General features: G+C 42.4%; 1 protein-coding gene across 1 annotated transcript in view; it reads left to right on the top strand.

Annotated features, from left to right (window-relative positions):
• Positions 1 to 19,316, top strand: part of ARHGAP35 (Rho GTPase activating protein 35) — a 131,920-nt gene that overhangs the window by 45,130 nt on the left and 67,474 nt on the right. The window contains exon 2 of the mRNA XM_070402347.1: positions 7,001 to 10,880. Within this exon, the coding sequence (XP_070258448.1) occupies positions 7,191 to 10,880 (3,690 nt within the window). The 5' untranslated portion in view covers positions 7,001 to 7,190. The remainder of the gene's footprint in view (positions 1 to 7,000; positions 10,881 to 19,316) is intronic.

Below are 19,316 nucleotides of genomic sequence, written 5' to 3'. Positions count from 1 at the left end.
AGAAAAATCAACCAAAAAAATGAGTTCGCATGTCACCTCTGACACGTGTGTCATAGGTTTGCCATCACTGTCTTAGACTATGTTGATTTGTTGGGTGAAGAGTTGAGATAGCAGTGTTAATACAGTAAATAACACTGGTGGGATAAAAGATTATTTTCATATTCAATTCTCACAGGTAAAAGTACAGCCCTGGCTGCCCTTCTCATCTTCTACCTCCCATGCATGAAAACTAGTTTACTCAGTCCCAAACCATATTTGTTGCTTTTCCATTTTGGTCACCATTATCCATGCCCTTTCACATTTTTAGACTTGGGCCATCTCTCCAAGCCCTGCCAATCTTTTACGTACCAATTCTAATTTTACTTCAGCTCTGTCTGATACCTTCCCCAACCACCCAGAGCTGAATCTCTTCCTTTCTCTGGGCCCCAGGAAATGGTCTATGCCATCTATTGTCTTGTGGTTTAGTTATAGTTGAGTGAAAGTATTACATCTCAAGTACACTGTAAGATTCTCATCAGCAAGTACAGTGTTCCATTCATTCTTTGTTTCAACACATCATCTTAGCTCTATAAATCTGTTTTTGATTTGGTTGATGGACAGCTCAGTTCTCAATTCTAAAGATTAGAGACTAGAATAATCCAAAAACACTTAACTCCTTTGAAATATCATGAAGGAAGGAGAAGATTTAGCTGCTCTGTAATTGGGGTCATCAGTTCTCTTCTATTCAGTAGTAGAGTTTGTTGAGTTTGATGTCCTTTCATAAGACACTTTTCATGTGGTGAAGAGATGAGCAGAATAAGGGCATTGCTTCACAGAAGTCACACAGAGGAAATGAAGACTACATAGGTTAGGTTCACGAAGATGATAATTTCTATTTACAGCTAAGTACCCTAAAATGTCATTTGTGCACATCACTCACTTAAAGGTTTTATAAATTCATCTTGATTTCACAGATGAATGAATTGGGTGAATAAGGACCTTGAACTCCACTTCCAAAAACCTTAAGAAAATTTACTTTAATGCTTATTGATATGAAAATGAAAATGTTGGGACTTTAGAGAATATTTTGTTTAAATTGAGTGGTTCAGTAGACCACAGAGTAATGTTCTCTTACTCGAGCTTCTATATTCAATCCTTCCTGGCTCATTTGGAAAATAAATTAGTCTACAAAATTCTCCTTTAGGAGTCTCTTACAGAGAAGATGTTTCCTAGTTAGAGCCCTTTCTTTTCTCCTGTAGCTCTGAGTCTTATCATGTATCAACTTACTGCAAACATTTTAACCAACTGCTGAGGGTAATTCATAGCTTTGAAAACCCATTCAGAAATTTAAGGTGTTGCCCTGGCCGATGGGCTCAGTGGTTAGAGCACCAGCCCATGCACTGAAGGGTCTTGGGTTCCAATCCCTATTAAGGGAACGTACTTGGGTTTCAGGTTCGTTTCCGAGCCCCAATGTTGGAATGGCCAATTGATGTGTTTTCTCTCGCATCGATGGCCCCGTCTCAAAAAATTAATGGAAAATGTATCCTTGTGTGAGGATTAATTTTTTAAAAAAATTATGGTAACAAGTATTTTCTTTTCTTTGCTAACAGCTCCCTATGAAATTATTTCATATTATATTATTATATATTATTATATAGCTATAATAATACTTTATTTATAACATTTGTATTTTGTTTACAAATACTTATGATTATTATTATATAATATTATAGTATTATTAGTTTGGTGGTATTCTATATATGTTGTTTGGAAATAAATGCATTTTCAGAATTTGTTGACCAAACTCATAGGGAGAGGTGGTAGTTTGGTTAAGGACCTGTGTGTGTATCATGGAGCATTCCAGATCACAGAGCCCAGAAACATTTCCTCTTGGGCTGGGTGGTGGACATGGGGTTACAGAGTAGAGGGTGAAACACTGATAGAGTTGTTGACAGTATATATGCACTTTAGCAGCCATAGTAATGCTGGATCACAGGCATTTCTGTGTCCTGTGAAATGTGTACTATGTTGGGAATGTTACCACTTCTTGCCCTGGGTGTTTTATAGAGGTGTAAAAAACACCCTCCTCCTACCTTCCAGTTGAGGTGCCCTTTGGGGAATTGGTGTCTTGGTTAAACACATCAAATAAACACCTCTGGGAATCTGGTGGCAGGTTCTAAAAAGTTCTCATATGTTTGTATTATGTTTTCATGACATATATTTGTGACAAAGAATTGAAAATACTCTAGAATTATTTTTCTTTCTGAAGTAGTTGACTTATGGCATAAAATTAAATGTTAAGTTCTGTGTTTTTTATTTTTCTGATACAAGTAGCTCTGTAAATCTGAAAAATAAAAGGAGTTACTGTTTTAAAGAATATTTTTGCCCCCTCTGCAGTAACTCTTCGGTTTTAAAAGGATTAGCATTGGCAGATTATTAGAATAGACATTCAGATTTTGCTGTTGGAGAAACTTAGTTGCCCACTAAGAACACCAGTTCCCATCAGATTAAAATTAAAGACATGCGTTGTCTTCTACTTTCTCTTTCTTTGTGGCGGTCAGATCATTAAATTTAGTGACTCAGCTAATTTTTTTTTTACCCACCTCTTAGAAAAGTTGAATGTGTTTGTGACCAAGCACTTAAGGTTATTTCCTTTAAACCAAGTGTTTAAGACGTTTTTAGATTTATAACAGTCTTTGTTTACTGTGTAATTCAGTCCAATTGAGGAACTAGTAAAACTGCATTATCCAGACATCAAAGACAGACATGTAAGAAGAGCATACTTATACCAGGAAACCTATTAGGTTTCTAACAAGTGGAAAGTTACCAGGTGTCCAAAAATTAACCACTCCCATGCCAGTTTTTTCTTTTCTCTCTATCTCTATCTCTATCTCTATCTCTTTTTGGTGTGGCTTTTTAAAAGTTCGTTAGCATTATGGGTTTAAAATATCAGTTGCTACATTCTTGAGTTGAGAATGTTTTTTTCTTTAGCTTCCTTCAGATAACTGAGACTAACTTGAATGGACTAAATAAAGTAACATGCCATTAAAAAATTGTAACTAAGCAGGTATTGAATGGATGATAGTTCAAAATTGAGACAATATCTTTATTTCTTGAGGTTTAAGAGCAGATCAGGGTGTGTTTTCCTTAGATTCCTGTGAAGGGAGATTATTTGGCCACTTGACAGAGAATACGTGGACTGATTTGCCAGGTGCATGCAGCAGTCACTTGAAGTAGGACCTGTGTCACCAAGTTGTGTTTCAAGATTGGTCAAATGGGTGGCCTTGACTCCTGCTAGTCCCTGGGATTAGGAATTGATAGAGAAGGGCCCTGTATTGGGAGCAGCACCCTTGAAACCTTCATCAACATTCCCATCTGAGTCTCCGTTTTAAGAACCCAGGCCTCCTCATGGGTTGAAACAAAATTGTATATGTGCGCTACAGAGTCATGTGCAAAAGCACTTAGATTTCCCAGCTTTCCTTTTCAGGTATTTCAGAGGATGTGTGTAAACATACTTTATTTAGGTATTCATAAACATCTCATAATTTTACTTAGGTAAGCAATTCCCCAGGGAGGTGGGGTGAGGCTGGGGGTGGGGCTCGGGAAGATTTATTTTGTCTTGTCTCTCCCATGGGTGCCTGCTGGAGTCTGGAACTTAGCTTCTTTAGGAGCACGCCACTAAGGTTATCTGGAGGCCATTGCTTGCAGTGGCTGAGATTTCTCTTTTGAAAATAGTCACGAGTTTTACATACCACATCAGCCACGTTTTGTTTCCATAGGGGGTTTGACTTTCTGGGTATCAGAGGAAGATATGGGTGTTTTGGAAAGGTCTGAGAAGTTATCATAGGGGACAGCTGTGCTCTCCCATTCATTGCCCCCTAGTCTCAGCCAGAATAACGTTTGGTGGTCTCACTTCCGGCAACATTTCTTATGAGATAGGCCACAAAAACATAGTAAGGTTGTGGAAATATTGGGTACCTACCAGACATAAATGAGATTCAAGAGAAAATTGCTCTGTTTATTTTAAATTCTCCTCTTTGGGTGCTCTCAGGAGACCGTCTATTTGGTTGCAGGTTTTGCAAAGTCTTATTTGTGCATCTAAGTATATGGCAGTGCAACATAAACAGTAGTAGTCAGAAGACCATTTCTGTAGAGGCAGCCAGAGACTACACATCTGACTTATTTAGCTGGAAAGTTTCTAAAGAATTTGTAAGACATCATAACATTGTATTACTTCATCTGTTCAAACTCTAAGTCCTGTACGGTGCCACTTTTCAGCCACAGTCTGTGCTTCCACAACCTTCAGGAAAAAAAGCTAAGCTCTCTGAAAGTGGCTTGATCTGGCTCCTGCTCACCAGCTAGTGCATTTCTCCCATCTCTTCCCCACTCACACTTGGTTTCAGTTGGTTCCCCCATTGCCCATGCTTTTTTTTCTGGAGAGAGAGGGTCTTTGCTCATTTCATTCCGTCAACTTCAGGTCTCACCTGAGATGGAACTTCTTTCACAAAGGTTTTCCTAAATCTAAAAGACTGGATTTGAAGACTCTTTAATATGCTCTCATAGTCATTCATTTATCCACTTTTTCAGTAAATATTTGTGTCGAGCACTGTATCATAACTGAGGACGCAGAAGTGAACAAGATAGGCCCTAGCAGGTTTGGCTCAGTGGATAGAGCGTCGGCCTATGGACCAAAGGCTCCTGGGTTCGATTCCAGTCAAGGGCACGTACCTTGTTTGCAGGCTTCTTCCTGGCCCGGGCCCTGGTCAGGGTGCATGCAGGAGGCAACCAATTGATGTGTTTCTCTCACATCGATATTTCTCTCTGACTTTCCCTCTCTTCCATTCTGTCTGAAAATCAATGGAAAAATATCCTTGGCTGAGGATCAAAAAAAAAAGAATTGAACAAGACAGTTGGGACTTGTCCTCACAGAGCTTATGTTCTTTTTTTCCTTCTTAACCGTTTGAGTCCCAAGCAGCGTGATCGCGCTGCTGAGATTTTATGTCGAGAAAACATACGATTGCGTTTGAGTCCCAGGGGGTATTGAAAAAACACTGTCGAAGAATCCCAAACAGCGCAACCGCGCTTTCTCTAAATGAGTACGAAAAGACCCAAACAGTGTGATAGCGCTTGTTTTATTTTATGTCGAGAAATACCAAGCAGTGCGATTGCGCTGCTTGGGACTCAAACGGTTAATATATTTTTATTGATTTCAGAGAGAAAGGGAGAGGGAGAGAGCAAAACATCAATGATGAGAGAAAATCATTGATTGGCTGCACACCTCCCACTGGGGATGGAGCCTGCAACCTGGGCATGTGCCCTTACTGGAATTGAACCATGACCTCCTGGTTTTAGGTCAGTGCTCAACCACTGAGCCATACTGGCCGGGTGAGCTTATGTTCTTGTCAGGGAAACCACACCATATTCACACATTATAAAACTTTTTATGCTGTAGCTGGTTTGGCTCAGTGGATAGAGCGTCAACCTGTGGACTAAAGGGTCCCGGGTTTGATTCTGGCCAAGGGCACATGTCCGGGTTGCGGGCTCATTCCCCAGTGAGGGGCGTGCAGGAGGCAGCCAATCAATGATTCTCTCTCATCGTTGAAATTTCTCTCTCTCTCTCCGTTCCTCCCTGAAACCAATAAAAAACTATGTTAATAAATAAATAAATAAATAACTTTTTATTTGGAAATAATTACAGACTTGTAGAAAGTTGCAAAATTAAAATAGCACAAAGGAATATCCTATATACTTTGCCCACATTCATCTATTATTGATATTTTACCTCATTTGCATTCTTACTCTCTATATAAACTTAGTGAGGGTTTTTTTCTGGACCAGTAACATACATTATGACCTTTCCCCCCAAAATATTTCAGAGTGTATTTCCTAAGAGCATGGCTGTTCTCTCAGATGATTGTTAAATCAACTTCATAAATTTACATAAGTAAAATTCTTTTATTTAATATTCTGTTATAGTCCAGTGTTGTTAATTGATCTAATAATGTCCTGTATAGCATCACCCTTTACCCCTCTCTGGTGCACAATTCAGTCTAGGGTCAGGTAATTGCATTTAGTTAGGATGTCTCTTTTTAGCCTCCCTTAATCTGTAATGTTTACATAACCATTGTTTGTCAATTATGATGTTGCTATTTTTTTTAAAGTATAGGGTGCCCCCCTCCCCCATTTTTAAACAGAATCTGGCTCATTTTGTGTTTTTCTGATGTTTCCTTGTGATTAGGATGAGGTAATGGATTCTAGGCCATCATACTGCAGAGTGATGTATCCTCCCGGGGGATCACATTTGAGGCTCATGATGTTCTTCTCGCCCTCTTTGGTGATGATAATTTTCATTACCCAAAGTGTTGCCCAGTTTCTCCACTGTATAATTAGTGTTGTTGTTTTTATTTTTTCCTTTGCAACTAGTAAGTAGCCTTTCAGAGGACACCTCAATTACGTACAAATACGCTGCTTGCTCCTCATCAAAATCCCCCCCTAGATTTAGCATCAAGTGGTGATTCTTGTCTGATCCAGTAGTACGACCTGAAGGTTTCTTTATTTTGCAATGGCTTATAATTCCTTACTGTACTTAGTTTGGTGCTCAGACTGTCTCAGATTTGACCTGTGGGAGCCCCTTTGACTGGCTCCTGTATCCTTATGAAGCATTCTATCATTTTTTCTAGCACTTCCTTTCTTGCACAACAAGATGTTCCAGGCTCATCTTGTACTAATCCTGCCCTATCCTTGGAATCAGCAGTTTTTCCAAGCAGCCCTCAAACCCTTGTTTTAGCACTTAGCACATTGCTTACTATATGTCTTCCTCTGTTAGAGGACTTTGTACCTCTCTGAGGGTACATTTATGGCATTCTTATTCACTCTTACATCTTCAACCAGTATTAGGTCTGGAACATTCATTGTTTACTGTATTTGTTGAATAAGAATATCGATTTCTGCTGTAGTTCAGTGATTATAATTGAATTCCAAAATGATGATACTGATGGGTTTTCTTTTTTTCTCCATCTAGGAAGAAATGTTGGCTATTTGGCGATGAGAAGTGGCAAAAACTGACCTTGCACTGGTACACAAGCACTACAGGACCTGACACTGCTGCATGGACAGCCAGCCCCTGCTGATAATGTTGGGAAGCCATCGGGTCCACTGGAAAACACTAATCTGATCTCGGAAGTGGCTGATTGTGGCAGGATGTGTCGACGATGATGATGGCAAGAAAGCAAGATGTCCGCATTCCCACCTACAACATCAGTGTGGTGGGATTGTCTGGGACCGAGAAGGAGAAGGGCCAGTGCGGCATTGGGAAGTCTTGTCTGTGCAACCGCTTCGTGCGCCCAAGTGCTGATGAGTTTCACTTGGACCATACCTCTGTCCTCAGCACCAGTGACTTTGGTGGGCGAGTGGTCAATAATGACCACTTTCTCTACTGGGGAGAAGTTAGCCGATCCCTGGAGGATTGCGTGGAATGTAAGATGCACATTGTGGAGCAGACTGAATTCATTGATGATCAGACTTTTCAACCTCATCGAAGCACGGCCCTACAGCCCTATATCAAGAGAGCTGCTGCGACCAAGCTCGCATCTGCTGAGAAACTCATGTACTTTTGCACTGACCAGCTGGGGCTGGAGCAGGACTTTGAGCAGAAACAAATGTCAGATGGAAAGCTGCTAATTGATGGTTTTCTTCTGGGTATTGACGTTAGCAGGGGCATGAATAGGAACTTTGATGACCAGCTCAAGTTTGTCTCCAATCTCTACAATCAGCTTGCAAAAACAAAAAAACCCATAGTGGTGGTCCTGACTAAGTGTGACGAAGGCGTTGAGCGGTACATTAGAGATGCACATACTTTTGCCTTAAGCAAAAAGAACCTCCAGGTTGTGGAGACCTCTGCAAGATCCAACGTAAACGTGGACTTGGCTTTCAGCACCTTAGTGCAGCTCATTGATAAAAATCGGGGAAAGACGAAAATCATTCCTTACTTTGAAGCTCTCAAGCAGCAGAGTCAGCAGATAGCGACGGCAAAAGACAAATATGAGTGGCTGGTGAGTCGCATTGTGAAAAACCACAATGAGAACTGGCTAAGTGTCAGCCGAAAGATGCAGGCCTCTCCTGAGTACCAGGACTATGTCTACCTGGAAGGGACTCAGAAAGCCAGGAAGCTGTTTCTCCAGCACATCCACCGCCTCAAGCACGAGCATATTGAGCGCAGAAGGAAGCTGTACCTGGCAGCCCTGCCATTAGCTTTTGAAGCTCTTATACCCAATCTAGATGAAATAGACCACCTAAGCTGCATAAAAGCCAAAAAGCTCTTGGAGACCAAGTCAGAATTCTTGAAGTGGTTTGTTGTGCTTGAGGAGACCCCATGGGATGCCACCAGCCACATTGACAACATGGAGAATGAGCGGATTCCCTTTGATTTAATGGATACGGGCCCCGCAGAGCAGCTGTATGAAGCCCACTTAGAGAAACTACGGAACGAGAGGAAAAGAGCTGAGATGAGAAGGGCATTTAAAGAAAACCTGGAGACCTCGCCTTTCATAACTCCTGGGAAACCTTGGGAAGAGGCCCGTAGTTTCATCATGAATGAAGATTTCTACCAGTGGCTGGAAGAATCTGTATACATGGATATCTATGGGAAACACCAAAAACAAATTATAGACAGAGCAAAGGAAGAGTTTCAGGAGCTGCTTGTAGAATATTCAGAATTGTTCTATGAGCTAGAGCTGGATGCAAAGCCCAGCAAGGAGAAGATGGGGGTCATTCAGGATGTTCTGGGGGAGGAACAGCGATTTAAAGCATTACAGAAGCTCCAAGCAGAGCGCGATGCCCTTATTCTGAAGCACATTCATTTTGTGTACCACCCAACAAAAGAAACGTGCCCTAGCTGCCCGGCTTGTGTGGATGCTAAGATTGAGCACCTGATTAGTTCTTGGTTTATCCGGCCATCTGACCGGAATCAGAAAAATTCACTTTCTGACCCCAACATTGATAGAATCAACTTGGTTATCTTGGGCAAAGATGGTCTTGCCCGAGAGTTGGCCAATGAGATTCGAGCTCTTTGTACAAATGATGACAAGTATGTGATAGATGGTAAAATGTATGAGCTTTCCCTGAGGCCAATAGAAGGCAACGTCAGGCTTCCTGTGAACTCTTTCCAAACGCCAACATTTCAGCCCCACGGATGTCTCTGCCTTTACAATTCAAAGGAATCTCTGTCCTATGTGGTGGAGAGTATAGAGAAGAGTAGAGAGTCCACACTTGGTAGGCGAGATAATCATTTAGTCCATCTCCCACTGACACTGATTTTGGTTAACAAGAGAGGAGACACCAGTGGGGAGACCCTGCATAGCTTAATACAACAAGGTCAGCAGATTGCTAGCAAACTTCAGTGTGTCTTTGTGGACCCTGCTTCTGCTGGCATTAGTTACGGCCGCAACATTAACGAAAAGCACATCAGTCAAGTTTTGAAAGGACTCCTGGACTCTAAGCGCAACTTAAACCTGGTCAGTTCTACTGCTAGCATCAAAGATCTGGCTGATGTTGACCTGCGAATTGTCATGTGTTTGATGTGTGGAGATCCTTTTAGTGCAGACGACATACTCTTGCCTGTCCTTCAGTCCCAAACCTGTAAATCTTCCCATTGTGGGAGCAACAACTCTGTTTTACTTGAACTACCAATCGGACTACACAAGAAGCGCATTGAACTGTCTATTCTTTCATACCATTCCTCGTTTAGCATCAGGAAAAGCCGGTTAGTCCATGGGTACATTGTTTTTTATTCAGCCAAACGTAAGGCCTCCCTGGCTATGCTACGTGCCTTTCTTTGTGAAGTGCAGGACATTATCCCCATCCAGCTGGTCGCACTCACTGATGGCGCTATAGATGTCCTGGACAACGACTTAAGTCGGGAACAGCTGACTGAGGGGGAGGAGATTGCTCAAGAAATTGATGGCAGATTCACAAGCATTCCCTGTAGCCAGCCCCAGCATAAACTTGAGCTCTTCCACCCGTTTTTTAAAGATGTGGTGGAGAAAAAGAACATCATTGAGGCTACTCATATGTACGATAACGCTGCCGAGGCCTGTAGCACCACGGAGGAGGTGTTTAACTCTCCTCGGGCGGGCTCTCCGCTCTGCAACTCAAACCTGCAGGATTCAGAAGAGGATATCGAGCCCCCTTCTTACAGCCTATTTCGAGAAGACACATCACTGCCCTCCCTGTCCAAAGATCATTCTAAGTTCTCTATGGAACTGGAGGGAAATGATGGGCTGTCTTTGTTCATGAGCAACTTTGAGAGTAAAACAACTTTGAACAACAAAGTACCTCCACCAGTCAAACCAAAGCCTCCTGTCCATTTTGAAATTACAAAGGGGGATCTGTCTTACTTAGAACAAGGCCATAGAGATGGACAGAGGAAGTCTATGTCTTGTAGCACCTGGCTACCTCCAGATGGGTTCGATCCTTCTGATTACGCCGAACCCATGGATGCTGTGGTCAAGCCAAGGAATGAAGAAGAAAACATATACTCAGTGCCCCACGACAGCACCCAAGGCAAGATCATCACCATTCGGAATATCAACAAAGCCCAATCTAATGGCAGTGGGAATGGTTCTGATAGTGAAATGGACACTAGCTCTCTAGAGCGAGGTCGCAAAGTTTCCATTGTGAGCAAGCCAGTGCTATACAGGACAAGATGCAGCCGCCTAGGGAGGTTTGCTAGTTATCGAACCAGCTTCAGCGTGGGGAGCGATGATGAGCTGGGACCCATCCGGAAGAAAGAGGAGGACCAGGCATCCCAAGGTTATAAAGGGGACAATGCTGTCATTCCATATGAAACAGATGAAGATCCAAGGAGGAGAAATATTCTTCGCAGTCTAAGAAGGAACACTAAGGTAAGACACCAGTTTAGAAATGAGTCATAGAAGTAGCTTGCACAGACAGTATCTTGGTGAGAGTTTACTGATGATGATTTTCAAGGACAGCTTCCTCTGGTAAAAATCTCTGTGTGTGTGTGTGTTTACGCTTTGTTTGACTTAGCATATAAAAGTAAGCAGTGTTGCCTGGCTGGTGTTGCTCAGTGGTTGAGCTTTGACCTGTGAACCAGGAAGTCACTGTTTGATTCCTGGTCATGGCACATGCCCTGGTTGCTGGCTCGATCCTTAGTAAGGGGCATGCAGGAGGCAGCTGATCAATGATTCTCTCTCATCATTGATGTTTCTATCTCTCTCTCCCGCTCCCTTCCTCTCTGAAATCAATAAAAATATATTTAATACAAAAAAGTAGGCAGTGTTTTTGATAGCTATTGCTGGTGTTCTCAATAGGAAGGACCTTGAATAGACAGCTTGACTTGTCTTTGTTCAAAATGATAATTACCAAAATGAGCAGAAAGTGTTGAACTTGTCAGTATTCTGACAAGTTGCCAAGCTAGTGACGATATGCTTGTTCTTCCTTCACTTAAATACCAGAATCCAAAATTGTGTGCCTCAGTCTTACTGCTAAACAAACAGCTCACTCATACATGTCTTACTGGCTCCTCTTCCCGATAACATTTTAGGTTAGAAAAAGTGATGATTATTTTATTGGCACAAATCAGTAAAGGGTATTCAAGTACGTAAATGAAAAATAAGGATCTTACCACCGTGACTTCTAAACCTGTCCCATATTTACAGTGTCAGAAAGGGGCAAGGCTGTATCATTTTTGTTCTGTTCCTCTCCCACTCTGAGCTGATATTAATAAATATCATAGGCATTCTTTTCCTATCTGTTTTTCCCTCGGTTTGTTTTTCTGCTTGGATGCCTTTATCTGCCTTTTGTATTTTGTTCTCCAAAGGTTGGTAGTGAACAGACCCATTGAAAGCATGAAGCCAGAAAGTAGCCTGACCTACGTCCCAGTATTTCCTTAAAGGTCCTGTTTAATGATACTGGGATCCAAACATTTTGAACGTTTTGTCTTCTCTTCCTCCTCCACTCCCCGTGTTGCCAGAACAGCTTCTCTAAATGCTGACGGGATTCAGATTTGTGGGGGTGTTTGCACACCTGGGAATTAGGAAAGTGGCATAATAGCACACTGCGAATTATAACTGTTTTTCTGACTTCTGTTTTTAATACCTGTTGAAAATAATGCTTTTAAAACACAATTCCCAAACAAACCATGCTTTAAACTGTAAAGAGCACACACTGTGTAGGCTCAGCAGAAAACGGCTGGATAGGGTGAGCACCTGAGGTCGCTGCATCCATGTTGGTAATGAGCACTTTTTACCTAAGAACTTCTTTTTTTAAATACATTTTTATTTTAAATATATTTTAATTGATTTTAGAAAGAAAGGGAGAGGGAGAGAGAGATAGAAACATCAATGAGAATCGTTGATCGGCTATCTCCTGCACCCCCCACACTGGGGATTGAGCCCACAACTGGGGCATGTGCCTTGACCGGGAATCAAACCATGACCTCCTGGTTCATAGGTCAACGTTCTACCACTGAGCCACGCCAGCCCGGCTACCTAAGAACTTCCTTATTCTGGGTTGCTGGGTCAGCATGCAAGAAAGTGATTGACCTCCCATCTATCTTAGTTATGTGGGCCACACCTCTTCAAGTCCAATAAAAATGATATCTCTGGCGCAAGAGCAATAGCGTGCCAGAAGTCAGTTTAAGAGTATCCTTTGGAAAGAGTGAGTAAAAGGTGAAATTGTCTTTTCCTGCCTTGGAAAATGGTGCTTTGAAATGAGTGTATCTGCTTTGTCATCTTAATGCAGAGATAAGCAAAGCCTTGATTCTCTTCCCGTTTGGAGCAAACTTGCAATTAAAATTGCTGCCATTAATGCAGACTGACACTTGTCTTACTGGAAAAGCAAGATACCATGGGCCAGAGGATGTCATGCCAGCCCCTACATGGGGGATTTGGCCTTTGATTTTTACTGTCATGACAAAGCAATAAGTTTATTTTAAGTGAGGGGGGAACCAGTTGGTAATGGAAAACACACTTAGTGCCTCCTGCCAGACACCACTGGGGAAATGGCACAGACCTATGCACCCAGTCGAGGCAGCAAAACCCATGCACGTTGTGAAAATAGGTGCTCTGCTGGCGGGTAGAGGGGCTAAGTAGGGATGGGCTGTGTTGGGGCAGAGCAGAAATCCCATGTTGGGAGTAGTTAAGGTAGTATAGTATGTGGTTAGCTCAGGCTCTGGGAAGGGGGACGCTAAATCCCAACTCCTCAACTTCCTCACTGGGACTTTGGGCATATGATTCACCTCTCCACATCGCTTCTGCAAAAGGGGAGAACATAGTAGTACTGTCCTCATATGGTTGTGGGGAATGGAATGAGCACACTGCATGCTGGGAGCATTAGTTATGATATTTAACTAGACCTTAAGGAATGAGGTATGAAAAGGCTGGAAGGTGAAAAAAATGCATGTTGTATTCAAAGAAAGGATAAAAGTGGTCAGGTCTAGCTGTGGGCTTGGGGGACCAACATTTTCCCTCCCTTTTGTGCAAATTTTAACCCTATGCATTACTTAGCTACTTTTTCAGCCCTTACCCTAGCAACAGCCCCAACAACAACAAAAAAGCTATGCTCTGGGTACTGAAGTGATGTGGAGAAGAGAAATTGCTCAGCCTCTTGGCTCATTTGCTGGATTAGCTCTTTACTGTAAAATTGGACTTGGAGTGAGGGACTCGCTTTCATTTCTGCTAATGAAAGTGCAGACTGTAGAGCTGACTCTCATTCTGGGTCCTTTTCCCAGCTGAACCATTTAGCAACCCACCCTCATAGTGGGAGTCTTCCGCACTCAGCTGAATGAAATTGAAAATCTACGATTGCACTTGAGTGGGGTCTATGAATAGATGCTTTGTCTGTAAAGAGCTGTTGTTGCACATGGTCTCTGTCTCCCAGTGCCATGCGTTTGCAAAGAGGAGATCAGGACTGGCAGGGTCTTATTTTAAAGCAAAAACACAGGATGGGGTGCCTTGCTCCACAAAATGTGCCTTTTGGGCAAGCTCAAATTGCTGAATTTGGTGTGTTTGACCACAAATTAAAGAGAAGCCATTATTAGTTATTTACCCTTCTATCTTATGTGCTCTTATTTTTGTGGTTTTTTTTTTAAAAAAAGACAAAACAGAATGATAAAGAAAATCTTTCACTCACTGGAGCCTACCACATGACAAGACAACCTATTGAAAAGCAAACCAATTCAATCACGCATTGTTTGGTCTATAAGGCACCAAGTACCCAGTTTGACAGTTTGTGTTCCCCCCAGTGAATTGGCTTATTTCATCGGATTCAGTGAATTGGCTAGTTGTTGTGGCTTTGTGTGGACACAGCTCTCATTTTGTGAGGCCTAGAACGGAGTTAAAGTTTCTAGTGTGAATAAAAACCAGCTGGGGGATTGGGCTGCTCCCTCCCCAGGGAGGGATGTTGCATTTGACAGACAGGCTGAATGGTATGGAATAAGATTTTTTTGACCTGCTCAGAAAAGACTCTCAGTGTGTGCTTCCAAAGGGCTGGTCCTACTCAGTGAGCTGTGAGGCCAAATAAATATCCTGGTCTTAAAAATGGGGTGGGGGCACTGACCTGACCTTGGATTTTCTAGTTTTTGAATGAATTGTATTTTTTAAGAGCAATACTTTTGCTCCAAAGCTCATGCTTATTCATTATTTTAGGAAGGAGACAATGCAGTGCATAGGCGTTTAATGAGCACTTGTGCTGATCTAGCTCAAGTCACAGGGATGATAGATGTTAAGCATGAACTCACATGCATTTTGAATGTTACCAGAAGGGAGGTACAGGGTACTGTGGAATTGTGTAGCAAGTATATCTGGGAAAGCTCTCCAAAGAAATGATACATAAAGCTGAGACTTCTAGGGTGAGGCAGGCAGAGTCAGTGAAGATGGGGGTTTCATGAGGGGAGCTTTCAAGAAAACAGTATGAAACTTGGAGCTGCAAAAACATGGCATGTTCAAAGAGTTGAAAGAAACCTAGAGTGGCTACTGCAAAAAGTGAGGTAGAACCAGGCCAAGTAGCAGGGCTGTGCATACCATACAAAGGGTTTTGTACTTTGCTACCTTTTTAAATACCTACCTATTGTGTACCAGGTACTTACCAGGCATTTTCATAATAGTTTTCATCTATTTCTCTTATCAGTGATTTTTTAAAATTTTGGGTTTTGGAGATGAGAAAATAGGCTCAGAGAGATTAAATACCCTGCCCAAGTTAGTCAAGAGGAGGAGCTGAGATTTTCGAAGCCTGGTCCACTGACTTCCACTTCCGGTGGGTTTTTAGAATCCAGTCTACTAGAAAGATGGTACTATTCAGTAGCCAGGCACACATTTGGACCACTCAGTCAGTCAGTCGAGTCAATTTGTTCCTTTTAAACAAATTATCTGAAAAAAGTCCATTTCCCCACACTGCCTCCTAAGAACAGCATGGTGCTGTTTGTTTCTAGCTTCAGAGTCTAGTTGAGTAGAAGACAAAAAAGGCATGGAGACACTGAAATAGCAGCTGGAACTCTGAGAAATTATTTTGAACTGGTGTCATTCGTTTCTCAGTTTATTTTAAGCCTAAAGCACTGCTGTAGTGTGTTTTTGGTAATAAAAATAGACTATCTTTAACTATTTGCCTTTAGCTTACAGCACACCTGCTCTATATATATATATTACAGTAGGCAACCCAAATCTCTTTTCAAAGAACAGGGGATTGCTCTGATCTTCACCGAGTCAACTTATTCCCTCCAACACCTAGTGATACTGAAACATCTTTGTAAGGTCCAGATTATTTCCGCTCTGGTCAGGAATCACCTCCACTTCCCTAGAGAAAGGCCTTCGGAATTTGTTTTCTCCAATGTTGGAGAGCAGGGAAGCAGGTAAAGACTGGCGTGTAGCTCTGGGAAGTCCACATTCAGTGAGTATTGAGTCAAGAAGGATGTTTGTAAAAATGTTCCTGGGCCCTGGCCAGGGTGGCTCAGTTGGTTGAGCATCGCTCTGTGCACCAAAGGATCACCAATCCGATTCCCGGTCAGAGGATATGCCTGAGTTGAAGGTTCATTACCCTCCTGGGATGCATACAGGAGGTAACTGATTGATGTCAATGTTTCTGTCTTTCTCTCTCTCAAATCAATAAAAACATATTTTTTAAAAAACTTTCCTGGAACTAGTATACCCTGACACCCCCCCCCCCCCCAACTCAGCCCCATATTGCGTTGGCCTTTCAGTCTGAAACAGCAACAGGGATTGACTCATATTTGCTAGACGTCATGCCTTTATTTCATTTTATTTTATTTTATTTTAACCCTCACCAGAGGGTATTTTTTTCATTGATTTCAAGAGAGAGTGAAAGGGAGGGAGAAAGAGAGAAACATGGATTTGAGAGAGACACATCAATTGGTTGTCTTCTATATGTCCCCCGACCAGGGCTCGAGAACCTCCAATCAAGGTATAGGCCCTTAACCGGAAATTGAACCACGACCCTTTGGTCCATGGGCCTACGCTCTAACCACTGAGTAAACGGGCCAGTGGTTAGAGCCTTTAATAGAGCAAAAAATTATTGGTCTCAGTTTATTTGGGGCACTGAGGGGACAACCTGCCTTTCTTTTCCCATCATGCGAGGGGATTAGGGATGCTAGGAAAGCTGAGACTTAGTGATACTTCCTGTTCCCTCCCTAAATACAGATGCCCTGAGATGGTGAGTGACCCCATCCTAGTACTGACTGTCAGCTTGAAGGAGACAAGTCTGAGCACTTGTGCTTTCATAATAGACTTTGCCAGTAAGAACAAATCCACCCTCGGGTTTTCTCTTAAACTTGGGCTTTGATTTGATCAGAGACAGAAGGTGGAGCACCAGTTAACCAAGAATGCATTTGGGGCATGAGCAAATAGCTTCATTGGAGAGGTCTTTTTGAGCCCTAGCCGGTTTAGTTCAGTGGATAGAGCATCGGCCTAAGGACTGAATGGTCCCAGATTTTGTTCTGTCAAGGGCACGTACCTCAGTTGCAGGCTCCTCCCAGCCTGAGCCATCACATCCGATATTTCTCTCTGTCTTTCCCTCTCTCTTCCACTCTCTCTGAAAATCAGTGGGAAAATATCCTTGAGTGAGGATTTTTTAAAAAGAAAAGAAAAGGTCTTTTTGAAGCTCTATGGGAAATGTGAGAGAATCATAGCCAATCAGAACTCGGTCATGTGAATGTGGAATGCAAGAAAGTGCTTTGAGTAAACCTGTAGTGACAGTGACACAGTTGATGGAATCTTTCTTTTATTTTTTTAATATATTTTTATTAATTTCAGAGAGGAAGGGAGAGAGAAAAAGAGATAGAAACATCAATGATGAAAGAGAATAATTGATTGGCTGCCTCCTGCACGCCCCACACTAGGGATCTAGCCCACACCCGCACATGTGCCCTGACCAGGAATCAAACTGTGGCCTCCTGGTTCATAGGTCAACGCTCAACCACTGAGCCATGCCAGCTGGCCAATGAAGGAATCTTTCGATTTTTTTATCGTACCGGCTACAGTTAGTCCAGGGTGTGCCATCACATAACTTGACAAACCATGCAACCATGTGTGGGACCTTCTAGGACTTTGCTTATATCAGTTTCACTTGGAAAAGGGAGAATTGTCCCCACTCAGAGGTCACTGTCCCTGTTCCTCCTTTAAAAAAAAAAAAAGAGAGAGAGAGAGAGAGAGAGAGAGAGAGAATGTTTTTTTATTTCCTTTATTAGAGATGTTACCAATCATTTAAAAGGCTGGGCTAGGTGGTACAACTCTAGCGGCCGTATTTTCTCACCCTAAAATCTGGATAACTAATTTGACATGGAGACCAGGAGAGAATGTCTGAGGTTGACTGTTCAGCATCACTACATAGCTATACGTGCTGCTCCCACAGAAGGTAGAATCCTCTTTATCCAGTAAGGGTGACTGACCTCTCCATTGGCACCATGAGAGACTCTTCTTTGTGGCTCAGTTGGTACTTAACTCATCTGATACCTGGATCAGCTTTGTTTACTGTGGATATATGTCTTTTCTTTTCCAATTAGATTGTAAGTTCATTGAAGGTGAGAGATGACTTTAGTCCTCGTGTTAGCTCTGCTGCTAGTTTGCTATGTGACCTGGGCTATAATTCATTCAAAAAGAAAAATGCCAAGATTCTTGCCCTCTAGAAACTTAGCCCAGTAGGAAAATGGCCGTACGTGTATCTAAAGTACTATCCCTGTTTGGTGCCCTCAGAGTCATACAGGGAATTGATTGTCTGTGATACAGTACTGTCTGTGTGAACAAGACCTCTGAACCTCACCTCTTCACATCCTAGTGAGAACAGCACAGTGTGAGAAGAAAAACCTCTGTACCCACAGTGATAGGTCTCATCTAAACCTGAAAAGCTATCAAGAGACATTAGCCCCATGCATTCTTAGAAACTGGTTTTGTTCAGGAAATGTATAAGTGCCTATTACATGTCAGACTCTGGAACCCAGGTATTGTATAGTTTGATAGAAGGGGCCCTTCTCCAGCCTGTTTGTTATTCCTGGGCTTGAATTCTAGTCTTTTTCTTGCCCTTGTGGACATGGAGGGGCAAGCGACAGACGTCTTCCCGCTCTGGCAAAGTTGGGACTTTCCTGTTAATGCTCTTTTCTCATTTCGGAAATGCCAAGAGGCCAGAGGCAAATTCCAATCCCCGTTTCTTTGCAGTACACTGCCATAAACTAGTGGTTCATTGCTATTTCCTTTGCCACCTGATAAGTATCAAGACTAAGAATCAGCCGAAACTGGTTTGGCTCAGTGGATAGAGCGTAGGCCTGCAGACTGACAGGTCCCAGGTTCGATTCTGGTCAAGGGCATGTACCTGGATTGCGGGCACATCCCCAGTGGGAGATGTGCAGGAGGCAGCTGATCGATGTTTCTCTCTCATCGATGTTTCTAACTCTCTATCTCTCTCCCTTCCTCTCTGTAAAAAATCAATAAAATATATTTTTTTAAAAAAAGACTAAGAATCAGGCACAGTGTTCTTAAGGAAACTGAAGTAAAAACAGTGGACTGTCATTCATTCAGAAAATATTTATCCAAAAAGGCAAGGTGTGGATGATTCAAGTGGACCCAGTCCTTTGTTTATGTCAGTGGCATTTCGTCATGAATCTAGTCCCTGTTAGGGAAAGAACCGTGGGGCTTTGGCATTCATCGATCACTAGCCTCTGCGTCCTGCATCCTGGCTGTCTCAGTGCTGGGGCTGAGTCTCTCTGGGCCTGTTTTCTCATCTGTAAAATGAGGCTAATAACCCTCACTTGAAGGCTGGCTGTGAAGTTCAGTTAATTGCGCAGAGCACCTAGCACAGTGTTCTGCACATGACTG

This window comes from Myotis yumanensis, unplaced genomic scaffold, assembly GCF_028538775.1.
Source record: "Myotis yumanensis isolate MYYU_CA2020_CCGP unplaced genomic scaffold, mMyoYum1.0.hap1 SCAF_23, whole genome shotgun sequence".
NCBI lineage: Eukaryota > Metazoa > Chordata > Mammalia > Chiroptera > Vespertilionidae > Myotis > Myotis yumanensis.
Note: the sequence above shows the minus strand (reverse complement) of the source record. Positions and strands in the feature narration are given on the sequence as shown.